At 40.7% G+C, this 12,753-nt stretch overlaps 1 protein-coding gene across 6 annotated transcripts in view; it reads right to left on the bottom strand.

Annotated features, from left to right (window-relative positions):
• Nucleotides 1-1,194: 1,194 nt before the first annotated feature.
• LOC133523806 (tyrosine-protein phosphatase Lar) overlaps nt 1,195-12,753 on the bottom strand; it is a 701,140-nt gene continuing 689,581 nt past the window's right edge. For all 6 annotated transcript variants that reach the window (XM_061859542.1, XM_061859541.1, XM_061859540.1 and 3 more), the window contains 7 exons: nt 10,657-10,796; nt 10,067-10,269; nt 6,620-9,749; nt 6,422-6,532; nt 5,959-6,128; nt 5,196-5,331; nt 1,195-4,821 (listed from right to left, as the gene is read on the bottom strand). In XM_061859542.1, the coding sequence (XP_061715526.1) occupies nt 4,753-4,821; nt 5,196-5,331; nt 5,959-6,128; nt 6,422-6,532; nt 6,620-9,749; nt 10,067-10,269; nt 10,657-10,796 (3,959 nt within the window). In that variant the 3' untranslated portion in view covers nt 1,195-4,752. The remainder of the gene's footprint in view (nt 4,822-5,195; nt 5,332-5,958; nt 6,129-6,421; nt 6,533-6,619; nt 9,750-10,066; nt 10,270-10,656; nt 10,797-12,753) is intronic.

Genomic DNA, 12,753 nt, shown 5'->3' on the forward strand with positions numbered 1-12,753 from the left:
CAAATGCCGGGACAACGCGAGGAAGAAGAGAAGAGATTATAATTCTAACGTATATATGTTGACTCTTTTTTATAAGCTTTTATTTAACTTGCCCTGTTAGTATGTTGGTTTGTTAGTTAGTGTGGGTCAAATCTCGGAAGCTAAATTTGACCCAGTTCCCGATTTGCGATTGAGCTGAAATTTTGCATACATATGTAATTCAGGTGACAAGGCAAAGTCATGATTCGTGATGACATGGAGCTGATTTGATGATGGAGGCAGGAGGTGGCCATGGGAACTCTGTGATAAAACAACGCAAACTGATTGTGTTTGGGTTATTTAGAATAGTCTCATGAGTATTAATTGCCTGTGGGAAGAAAATTAGTCAGATATTTTTTTTTTTGCCAAACTTATTTGTTATTATATAAAATAATAGTAAAATGACAGTTCGATAGGCACAGTCATTCTGTTTTTGTATAATTTTTTTACTAGAGTGATATTTCAGTCGGACGGCAATTGAACGCCCATCAGGTCAATTGAACTGACATATTAGTATCCTGGATATATCTTAAAATGTATGTTTCTCAGAACCCTCCTGCTATGTTCAGTCTAAACACAATTGAGTTCTCCGTACTCCATTCAAGCGTCCGCGTCCTATGCGCCAGTCCAACGTTTGGGGTATACTGAAATGTCTATTGCATATTGGGCCAGCTCTAGGCTATTTCATAAGTTTAGGAATATACCTACATTTGGTACAACAAATATGCAATTCTGCATCAATCGGTTGGCGATTATTTACCGGTTTCTATTTTTATGCTTTTAGATTTCTTAAACCGCTCGATACAATTTATTTCATCAGATATGAGAACTGACTATTGAATCCATGAAGAACGGTCAAAAGTAACCCTACTGTTTTACGAGTATTACATGCATTACATGCAATGTATTTTCATTTGATTAAATTAAAAATTAAAAAAATTAAAATTATTTCTTTGCTCCAGTAAAAAATGCCTATTGGTTTATAAACTGTAGTAACGATCATTTGTCTCAAAAAATATTTGAACATTTACCCTCATATACTCGTATTCTTCATAGGTAAAATTAATGAAGTTATAAAATGTAAAAATGCTTCATAAAGAAGTCTTAAAACTTAAGTATATAATAGTTAAACGTTATGTAGGGTACCTAACGCGGTGTAAAATAATATAATCATGATTATGGTCTCACATAATTTATTTGTTCATATACATATGTATAATTTTGCGAATCCACTGTGTCCCGAGACGCAGCGCGGGAATTTTTACAAAATAAACATCGCCTACAAACTTACTGCTACATTTACATTAGACGCCATTTGCAATATTGCGGGCGCCATTTTAATTGCATTAAAATAATTACTTTTTAAAGCAAAGGCGATAGACATTGTGACTTTTCCAAGCACGAAGTAGCATGCGATGCGTTCAAATTGATACGGAATTAGTATAGAAAAAGTCTACAGATAAATCTATAGATATTCAGAGTGGAATTTTCGTAAACAAATTCAAGAGTTTGTACAAATTATGCTAGGAATTTAAGCAACCTTGGGCATTATACACAAATGTTAAATCTAAAATTACACTTGATACATTCGGAAATAAAAAAGTACACAATCAAATAATTCCTAATAAGAACACATCGAAAATATATCAGTCTTTTACGATATACACAAACGAAATAATTGGAAACGTACAAAATGAAAGTTAATATTAGTTTATGAATTGGGTGAACTATACAAAACAATTCCAGCACCATATTGATGGCTCGAATCAACAATCATATGAACATAACAGGCTAAGAAAATCATTATTAACAATATTTGGTTACCTAAGCTTACGGACATTGTATAAGAGATCGTTAATGTGCGTTGGAAACCTTCCAGTAAACTGTTATATGGTAAGAAGTAAGAAAAAGCTGCCTTATTTTCAAATAGCTAACATCTATTTTGCCGTTCACCCGAAAAAGACGAAGATGCGGAAGTATGAAACACTCGTCTCACTCGAATGTAATAACTGCCTTTTCGGACGGACTGCAAGATGGATCGTGGCGGGCAACAGTAATTACAACACGGAATGGACGTCATAAAATAAATGCTACCTAAATAGTTCTAATAAACGTAAAAGATAATATAAAATAAAAACGGAATTAAACAGATACACATCAAACTGGAATGGACGTTAATACAATTTCACATATGCGCCATTTCATTCAGTGTATTATAACAGTTAAAGCAAATTAAATAAAAATTGGAATGGACGTTAAATACTTTGCCAATAATATGATAAAACGTAAAATGAAATATTAAAGCCTCCTCATTCAAGTGGCATTATACATTTTATGAAGCAATGCCTCGGTCCTCAATTCATTAACGAGTATTAAAATTTCGCTATAACCTCAATTTAACAATTATCTCATTAAATCTACGTACGTTTCGTATTTTATTGTTTGTTTTATAGCTAAGACAAACGATTGGCAGTTACATGAACGGCCGCGTTACTCGTCCAAGATCACTAAACAACTGAAAATGCGTCCTTTGTATATAAGTATCCTTAGTGACGTTTTAGCAGTAGTCTAGTAGACTTGTCGAGTAGTTACCACGGCTTACATACAAGGTTCTTCACGGAAATCACTGGAATTCGCTTCTCCATTAAGTTCGATTCTTAGACGCCTCGTATTTCCTAAGTTAGAAGCTCAACTTTAACACTAACTTATACGTACATCGATAGGTATAAGTAAGTAGGTATATTGTATAAAATTAGTGAAAAACCTAAAAATCTTACACGTTACTAGGCAAGGGATTACTGTAAAAGATTAAACAACGTACTACACTTAGAGATAGCTTAAAGTAGGGTTATAGAGGCAATGGAACCTTCAGTTAAGTCCTTAGTCACTGGAAAGTTCATTTAATGTAGGTATTTTTTTTAAAGTAATTACTTAAACAAAGAAAATATTCATAAATTCGCCTCGACTTTTGATTAAACCGAGTCACACGTTCATTACTTTTATCTTATTTAATTTCAATATTTCATCCGCACTGTAGTTTCGCATCACGCCCAAAATTATGCAAATTAATTTTAAACTACCCTCATATTCATTAAAACATTACCACACCGACAAATCATTTTTTCTACCTAAATATAGATATGTCATCGAATCACGTTCATCTAGAAGCAAGCAGTGATAAAAACTACACAAGTAATTTAAGTATTAAAAGAAAGGCATAGGTACCTACATCTGAAAAAACATGTGTAAAAGTCTGAGCAAAAAAAAAACGTAACTACCATAGTTAGCTTGGGTTTTTAAATTAAGGGGTCACAATGGGTAACTTTCATTGCTATATTTAACGATTATAGTTGAACTCTTCCAATAATAAGTACACTAAATTCTACTTTAACTCATATACAATTAAATCGAAACCTCCATTTCAATATTAAATTGACACATCCAAGTTTACCTATTGCGCACCCTTAATTAAATTAAATACAAATATTACTGGCTGTCATAAAACTGGGTGTACAAAAAAGAATAAAATTACATCACATTCAACTATGTACACAAAATCATGTACTACACACGGGTCCGACACATAATTTCATTTCACACGACACAGCCGATTCGTCTAATGATTAATGTGTATTGCAATAGTGAAACGAGTTACCGTCTTTACACTACTTAACATATTTAACACACGATATGAAAAATAAACTTCTAAATTACAGCTGCAATAACTATTTATACATTTTACAATATTATGTAGTATATGTGACGACCAGAGATTAATATTATATCGCGTAAAGTCATCTACCCGCCTGGTGCAGGAACGCTCTGTACAATGAAAAGAATGAAAATGGTATCGCGTTGGACGACTAATTTTAATGAAGTCTCCATTTAATCCAAGGATTCCTTAAAAAGTGTAAAAAGCGTTCCTGCAAAGATAAGCGTTCTGTTTTCATTTACTAATTACTTCATCCGATAGCAAATTATACTTTTGGCATAATATTACACTGACTTTTAAATACCGTCCTTTGATCTGTAATATTTTAAATGCATCTATACTTCAACCGTTTTATATGGAATTTAACATTAACTGTTCCTATTCGAAGACAAAAATAGCATGAACAGCATCGTATAATATCATAAGGAGATACGGGATTAAGTATTAATAGTTATTACCCTTCCGACTCACAATCATGTTTTTTAGTGGTCACATTCGTTATATATACGTCATAAGTAGCGTTCCTAGGCACTCATACATGTTTACCTCACATAATGGTATGCTACAACATTGAATTAACAATATTATGGTAGGTCGAACATCACTACGATACAGTTGACAGGGTATGCGAGTCAGAACTTGGTAACTTTTGACAAAAACATGTCAATAAAAGTTACGCAAAGTGTAATAATAAATTGACGTTCCCAAAGTTAATTTTGGACGATCGTGGATTATTGAACGACGTCTAGAGACGTCAAAAATATAAACGAAATGTACACTTTCGGGGCAAAGTTAGTCTGTCAAATCAACCTATAGTTTGAATAATAAATGGACTTAATTTTGTTACTAGGAAATTGTCTACTGAAACTGTCAGTTAACAAAGTTGTTGGTCAAATTAAAACTATACTGACGGCTCCGACTCGCTCACCCGTCCAACCGTTATTTTGAGAGTAAATGCGTTAAGTTAAGTACATACGTAGTGCTAAGCGTGCGTTCGACTAGACGAGTACGTTGGGCGAGCGTCAGTTGGCGTAGTGATCGAACGAGCCGAGATATTCGAGTGCGGCGCGATAGCAAAACTCATACTGGTCCTGGAAATAAAATTAGGGTATAAAACTTACTTTAAAAAAGAAGCGGTTTTTTCCGCAATCGGTTTGTAAGGTCGGTCGGAAATTATACAAAATTAGAGTCCGTTTAAGACAAATCTGCACCAACTTTGACAGAACAAAGTGTAACATTTTTATAGAAATTAGACGTTTACGAGTATGATGACAGACGTGACAGAGCAACACTTTGTCGTGCATATACTCTGTACTAAGGCTGGGCGCTGGATGCGCAGCGTGCGAACAGTGTGGGACACGTCAATCACACCCTCGTACTGCATACGCTCCAGCACCGTCGACAAGGTGATGAACACGCCAGTGCGACCGACGCCGGGGCTACAATGTTAAGTTTTGTTACTCACCTCAGTCTGCACCATGGCGGGGCGCTGGGTGCGCAGCGTGCGAACAGTCTGGAACACGTCAACCACACCCTCGTACTGCATACGTTCCAGCACCGTCGACAAGGTGATGAACACGCCGGTGCGTCCGACGCCCGCGCTGTAAAAAACAAACAATAAGAGCCCTGCCGCATGCGTGCGTGTGCTGCGAAAACACCTTGACAAATATACGGATTTTACTATCAGCCCATAATTTGGCAATGTTCGTCCTGACGAACATAACCTTTGTCTTTTGTATTTATACCTAACCAGACCCATTAGTACTATAGGTATGGAGGGCCCAGGAAGCTTGAACTCACTACCCTTTTTGTGTCAAATTAAGGGTTAGTTTACACATACAAACATGAACAAAGATACTTCATCGCAGATATGATTAGCCGGTTTTATAAGGGTTACTTATAAAATCCTATTTAGAGCCCATCTTGAACAAGAATCCTTCCAGCGGAATTTAATACTTTCGATAACTAAGAATTTAGGAAGCTAATAATTGGCATAACATTTAATGACATAACGGTATATTCTATATGTATACAGATATAAGTACGTAGATTATTCTGTCTAAAATTCACATCACTCTTTTATTGACGGAGTGACATACAAACTGTCCTTAAATCCTTAGGCACTTGTTCAATGAAATCCACGAACCACACCTCCTCTTTAATACTGTCCGCATTCACGGAACAGACCGTCCCGGACATAAAAACTGATTTAACCCTTATAAACATACCTGCAATGCACTGTGATAGGTCCATCCTGTCCAAACTGCTCCTTGGTTTTGTGCACTTGCCCGAGGAAGTCGATGAAACCCTCCCCGCTCTTCGGGACTCCCTGCTCAGGCCAGTCAGTGAACTGGAACTGTCGGACCGTCCTGGACGCTCCGTCGCGGGCATCCGTAACCTGATGACAAAGCCATTATTGCCTACAGGAATTTTCGAAAAGACTGGAGAGAAATCTATTGAAGGTAAATGAATAGAAAATTGAGTATTGTCTCTCCCAACTTTTTGACCTGTAGGTCACGGCCGAGTTTTGCGTTTGTGGCTCTCACACCCTTTCCACGGGCCTTATCTACATTTGGCCCGGTCTAGAGTGAGTGAGTTACTGGGACTCATGTATTAACTTTCAGAATTTGACATAATTTGATCTGCGGAAGACAGTTATATAACATTTTTCATTTAGTGTAAGAATTTTACCTTGAATTCCCTCAAGATGTACTGAGGCATATTGTATTCAGCAATAGGATCCACTACGAAGCATTGGTAGCGCACAGAGCGGTCCGACGGCCAGTACTGATGGCATTTTTCCTGTAATTGATTATCACATTAGAAATGAATACAGAACATCAAGCAAGTAATATAAGAGGGCTAAATAGGAAATAAGTTGCCACTTACCCTGCCCATTTCCTTTAGTTTCGTTAACATCACGACGATGGTTGAATTATGTTCCCAAAGCATACGCCAGAAATCGTCCGTGGTATCAGGCAGAGGACCCTGCGTGGCGATGTAAGCCGCTCTGTACCTATATCCATCGACGAATGAAGCGTTAATATAATCAGATCCATCCCTTGGCGTCAGACAGACCCTAGTAGCCTCAAATGGCAAGATATGAACCAATCTGTTTTTGTGTTTATTACAAGGCAAGCTGGCAGAGACGAAGCGAGTTGAGTCCGCTTTCATGTTAGCGAGTTTCTTAAATTCCAATTCCATTCCAGTGATATTCTCAATAGTATCGATACGCATAAGTTTCTGGATATGCCCGTGTAAATTGCGAGCCGGCACTTCGGTGTCACCACAGACGACAGCCTCAACTAAAGCGTCGTGGATGAAGATATACTGGTCTTCGGTTTGGACCATGTAGTTACGCTGAGCTCGCAAGCAAGTGACGTGACCATAGATGTCTACAGTGCGCTCGTGTCGTGCCCTTTCTAGCATGGAGTCGATGACGATGAAGCAGCCCGTTCTGCCAACACCAGCCGAACAATGAACAACTAACGGGCCGGCATCGGGCAGGTTGAGAGCTCGCACGCGTCGCAAAAACTGTAAGAAGGGAGCCGGATGATCTGGCACACCGTGGTCAGGCCAAGCTGTGAACTGCAACTGTTTGATCTCCCTCCGCTCAGCACCTCCGTTCCTCGTGACTTGGAAAGTTCGAATGCAATAAGTGGCGAGTTCCTGAACTTCCGCGATGGTTACGGTCATCATGCCATACGTTTCGCTGCCGCGGCTCGGCCAGTACTGATCGCATTTGATCCTCGTGCGCTCCTCAAGTTTGGTCATCATTACTATCGTGGACGTTCGCAGTTCCCAACACATGCGCCAGAAATCTGCAAATGTTTCTTGCAGAGGTCCTTGAGTAGCAACGTAGGCATTATGCTTGCGGTAGCCATCGCAGTAGTTAGCATTGATATAGTCGCTTCCAAGTATTCCATCTATCGGCTGTAGGATTACTCGGCTATGATCGTAGGCGATGACATTTGCATATCGATTCTTAGGCTTGTTGACCTCCATGTTGGAGTGGTCCCATGTGAACTGTTGACCTGGCTCGATACTTTCATATTCTTGTGAAAATTTCAGATTATCATTTGACTTAAGCCTTTCGATGTGTTCAGCCAGCTCTGAGATGGGTATAGGTGGATGAGAAATCATAGCAGGAGTTTGGAAGTTAAGTCTTCGCATTTCGACGGGGTCGGACGGTGCTCCGAAGCCAACATCTGCAGCCATAAGAGGCCGTGTGACCGCAGCCTGGTCAGGTGTTTTGCATGGTTGTCTTCGCTTCTTCACAAAGAATAACATTACTAAGCAGAGAGAAAGACTCAATGCCGCAATGATAGGACCGATTATCCAAAACATGCCCGCTTCTTTTCTGTTCTCCTCTATTCTTATTTCTGGATCTCCATTAATATCTTTATCAGGGCCAGGCCTGCTTGGTTCTTCACCGGGCGGAGCTTCACGCATATCGAGAGATAAGTACTCTGAGAAGGGACTCGAAGTGTACAAGTGTTTCTGAGGCGTATCAACAACAGCCCTCACGAACACGCGATATTTCTTCGTCGGGTTTAATTTTCTGTTCAAGAAACCTTCATAATTTTCATCATTCCCAAGGTGGAAACTGTATAAAATATTTCTTTGTAAGAATTTGGCAGCTATATAAGGAGCATTTTCGTCGTCAGTACGAGCGTTATTTTTTATTAACTCGTCTGTTAGGAACTGATCTGGATTCTTATGATTATGGGCCTTATCATCGGGCACTACAACTAGATAATAATGCGAAATAGGGCCGTATTCCTCGGAAGCTTGAGGCAGAATAACTAGTATTTCATTTTCAACAACGCCGTAAAAATCAGGTTTAACCATAGGCTTTGGTGCTGCCATTTGGGTAGTGACAGTAATTTTCGTTGGCGGCCTATAAGAGTCATCATTGGGTATGGCACTAACGTTAACACTATATGTCGTGAAAGGAGACAAATCATTAATGGAATACGACGTTCTATCGTGTTTGACGATGATTTCTCTTCGAGGTATTTCTTGCGTTTGGGTCATCCCTAATGAGTCAACGAATTCTTTGATCGCGTTGTATGAAATCTTATAGCTAACAGGGTTTAAGCGTAACGGCGGAGCCCAGGATAGCGTCATAGAATGCGTGGACACGTCTTGGGCTCTCAAGTATAAAGGCACTTCTTCCGGTTTCACTTTAACTGTAACCTTTTCTGATAACCTTCCAAGACCGTCAACTGTTTTCGCAGCCACAGCGATAGCATATTCTGCGAATTTTTCTAAATTTTCTAAATCGGCGGAATGCGTTACATGAACTGTCTTTTGCTGCCATTCGTCTAAGTCGTCTACTGGCGTCATAGTGTAGAATATAACGTATCCTAATATTTTCTTCCTCGAAGGCACGGGTTCCCACCATACCTCAACGTCTGACTCAGATGTGGCGACAGCTTTGACCGACATGGGTGCTCTGCCGATGTCCCGTTCAGTATGCGCTGTGATCTCCTTGCTGTATGGCCCGGGCCCTTGATCTGTATAAGCGCGAACCTTGAAAGTGTAATGAGCGTCCTCTTCTAGTCCAGTGAAAACAGTTTTATTAGCTGTCGTAGTCCTTTCAATAAGAGATGACTGATCGCCTTTTTTCAAGAACTCGACGTCATACTTCTTTATTTGACCGCTTCGATCTGCTCGAGTGGGTGGATCCCAAGTAACACTAATGACATCAGGAGTTTGGAAATGATATGTAACGTTTGCCGGAGGTCCCTTAGGCGCACCTTCAGGCGTGAGCCAATACTTTATGGTTTCCTGGCCTATACCAATATGGTTACGACCAGCTATCCTAAATTCATATTGGACGCCTCTTTCTAAGTCCATAATTTTGTGCGACGTGACTTTGGTCGCAAAATTCTCTTCTTCTAAGTTTTGATCCTTTATGCCGTATCTTAGCCGATAACCTAGTAAGTCTCCATAGGTGTGCGTGGGTTTAGTCCACTCTAGTTCAATCGATACAATTGGCTCTCGCTCTAACACCCTGAAACAGAAACGTCAGATTAAGATCCATCAATAACAATGTTTTTATGATATGAATTATAACCAAAACCCATTATTAATGTTGCTATCGTAGTATGCGTAGATCTAACTTCGTTGGTGCTAAACTTCGTCCAAGTAAGAAAAAAAAAAAATCACACGATTTTAATTTTATGGTAATTATACCCAAAACTTATTCTAAAACCTAAACTTTGAATACGCCCATGAATCCCACGATATAATTTATAGCCGAATGCTAGCTAGGCGAAGTTATGTACTAAAGGCGAATTTAGGTTGTATTTTTCCAATTTTTTTACTTACTTGAGGTTAACCTGAGGCCTGTTTGGCACCCCGCCGGGCGTCTTGACCGACACCGGCGCGCTTCGGTCCCCATCCCCTTTGCGCGTGAGAGCGGCCACCTGCACATTGTACCGCGAGTCGGGCTGAAGCCCCGATATGTTCAGTTCTAGCGTTGTGTCGTCCATTACGTTAAAACGCATCGGGTCGTTGAGAAGGCCCTTGCCCTGGGGGAAAGATGTTAGTTAGTTTGATTGTTGGTAAGGTCAGTTGGGGCAAGTGCACTCATTGGATAAATGTGACGGCATTTTGTAATAGGATCGTAGGTAGATCCTTCTGCACTTTTTTACTGGGAAATGCAGCAGACATTTAATTTTACTGGAATACCTCTTTCAAAAACTCCCCACAATCCCGTATACAAAGAGTTTTAACTGATGAACTTCTTATCAAGTTACCAGTCGTTGAGTGTCTAAAATCTTAAGCACCAAACAACGCACTCACAAGAGAGATTTCTTAATTTCTAAACATCCGCTGTGATACTGGGTTAGTATTAAATTCTGAATCAACAGCGTTGGCGTTCCTACTTTTTGGAAAACAGCTACAAATATCCTTACCTCTTCCCGAACTTCTTGTACATGTACATGATAGCCTCTTATAATGCCATTCTTCTCCTTCTCAGTGGGCGGTTTCCAGGTGACGTGCAGCGAGGTCGAGTTGATAGCCGTGACCTTCACGTCCTGAGGCTCCCCCGGCACTGTGACCACACAACAGAATGTTTCACAACCGTCCCAGCACTCCTCTAATACAGACCTAATGCCCTATCAGCATCTACGGGAGCGTGCTAGAAAACTACCTAAAGCTTCAACTTTTTTAAGGGCCTAAATTGGATTAAGCAACGAGGACTGCATCGGAAATTAACGCAGTGAGTGCGGTCGGTAGTCGCCGTCGCAATGCTGATAGAGTACTTCGGTCCAGGCAAGTGTCTACACGAGCCTTTCAGCATCTCGATCGGGCATTTGAATACCAACACACACTTATATATCATTTACGCCCTTTTACATCACCATAACCAATTAAAATCCATTACCTTCCAATCCACATCGTTAAGAACAACTAAAATTGTCAAGCAGTTCACAAAGAGTAAACATTTAGTAAGTTTTCATCTATAGTTTTTCCAAAAGCAGCATTTGTTTTTCAAAATTCACACACTGCAAGGGATACATGCTTGGGGGCATAAGACTTGGGAGCATCGGTTGCAAGTTACAAGGGGACACGCCAAGTCTTCAAACCCATCAATACATGCGTCTCTCAAAAGTTACCGCTTGCAGTCTGCGTAGAAGAGTTCGTTAGGTTACACGCTAGGAAGATCAATCTACATAAAGCTTAGGCACAAGCACAAACGCACATCTAAACAAGCACTATAGTAAAGTGTACTCACTCCTTACGGCTGTACGGGTTACCAGCGGCCCATACAAAGTCAGTGACGAGAGAAAAAAGAGAAAAACGCATTCAAATACATTTAAGACAAATTGTGCGAACATTGCAGGGCGAACGGAACTACTAAGTGAGAGATTACGAGTAGAACGCTTGTCGGCAAAATGGGGGGTGCTCTTATTTCCTTGTGTATTTTGAGCTCTTTAGGAGGCGCATTCGGGTTAAGCCGCTTGGGACACCGGCGTCATTCTAGGTTCGCGTGCATTGCCTTTTTCTGTTCACTACTTCGTCGAACAAATACGAGAGGGAATTCATTTCTCGCATGGAGCTAAAATGTCTTTGGAAATGCGCAAAACATTTTCTTGTCGCGATGAATATTCTTTGTGTGTGTAAGTGAATTATGCGGGGTAGGTATGTACATTTTTTCACACGATTGTACGGCTCCGCTCTCTCAGAGGAGTTGTTCGAATAGAAAAAGGCTTTGCAGTTGAAATTAATTCAGTCCCTCGGCGCTGAGAAGTCACTCACACGCACATGTATTGATTAACGCGACGGCGGCGGTGGTCGTGTGTGGTGGTTGCTGTGTGCGCCATCTCTCTGTGTGTGGTGCCTCGTTCCTTGTGTTGGTATCTTCTGTGATGTTTGTGGCAGTGTCAGAGTGTCATTGTCTCGGCGTGCTCCGCTTACAATGTTCGGTAAAGGGTCAGAGACTGGAGCGATCGTTGCCGAAATGTCTCGCAGCGTTCTTTGGACCGGCTCGTAGTAAACGGCGATAGCGTACTTTAAGGCATAGTATTGTATGTCACAATATCTAGTGTGCATGCACGACAGAAAGTCTGATAGATAATACAGAAGAAGGAAGGAAGAGACAGAAATCGCTACTTGCAAGAAGTTGTAGCTTGAGAGCGAGTTAGATAGATAGAGACAGAGAAAGACAAGAAAGTGTGCGAAGTCTAGTCACTGAGCTGAGCAGTCGAGTACAGGCGAAGAGCGTGGCACGGATCTATCCTTCGGATACCGCTAGTGCAGCCAATGGGAGATAGAATGTGAAATTTTGGTCGGATCCTCGGGACGGGAGTCGCTTCGATCCGCAGCCGTTCCGCTAATAGTAGATAGTATAGAGTACAGTGAGTAGAGAAGTTGTGAGTTGAACATGCGCGCGTGTGGTGTGGGGACGGTATTGGTATTCAAATGCGGCGCTCGGGCCGGTGCGTGTTGGCCGTATGGTCGCGCAGAGGCGCGCGCGCGGCGCGGCGGCGCGGAGGCCGACGCACCGT

Source organism: Cydia pomonella, chromosome 12 (assembly GCF_033807575.1).
Source record: "Cydia pomonella isolate Wapato2018A chromosome 12, ilCydPomo1, whole genome shotgun sequence".
Classification (NCBI taxonomy): Eukaryota; Metazoa; Arthropoda; class Insecta; order Lepidoptera; family Tortricidae; genus Cydia; species Cydia pomonella.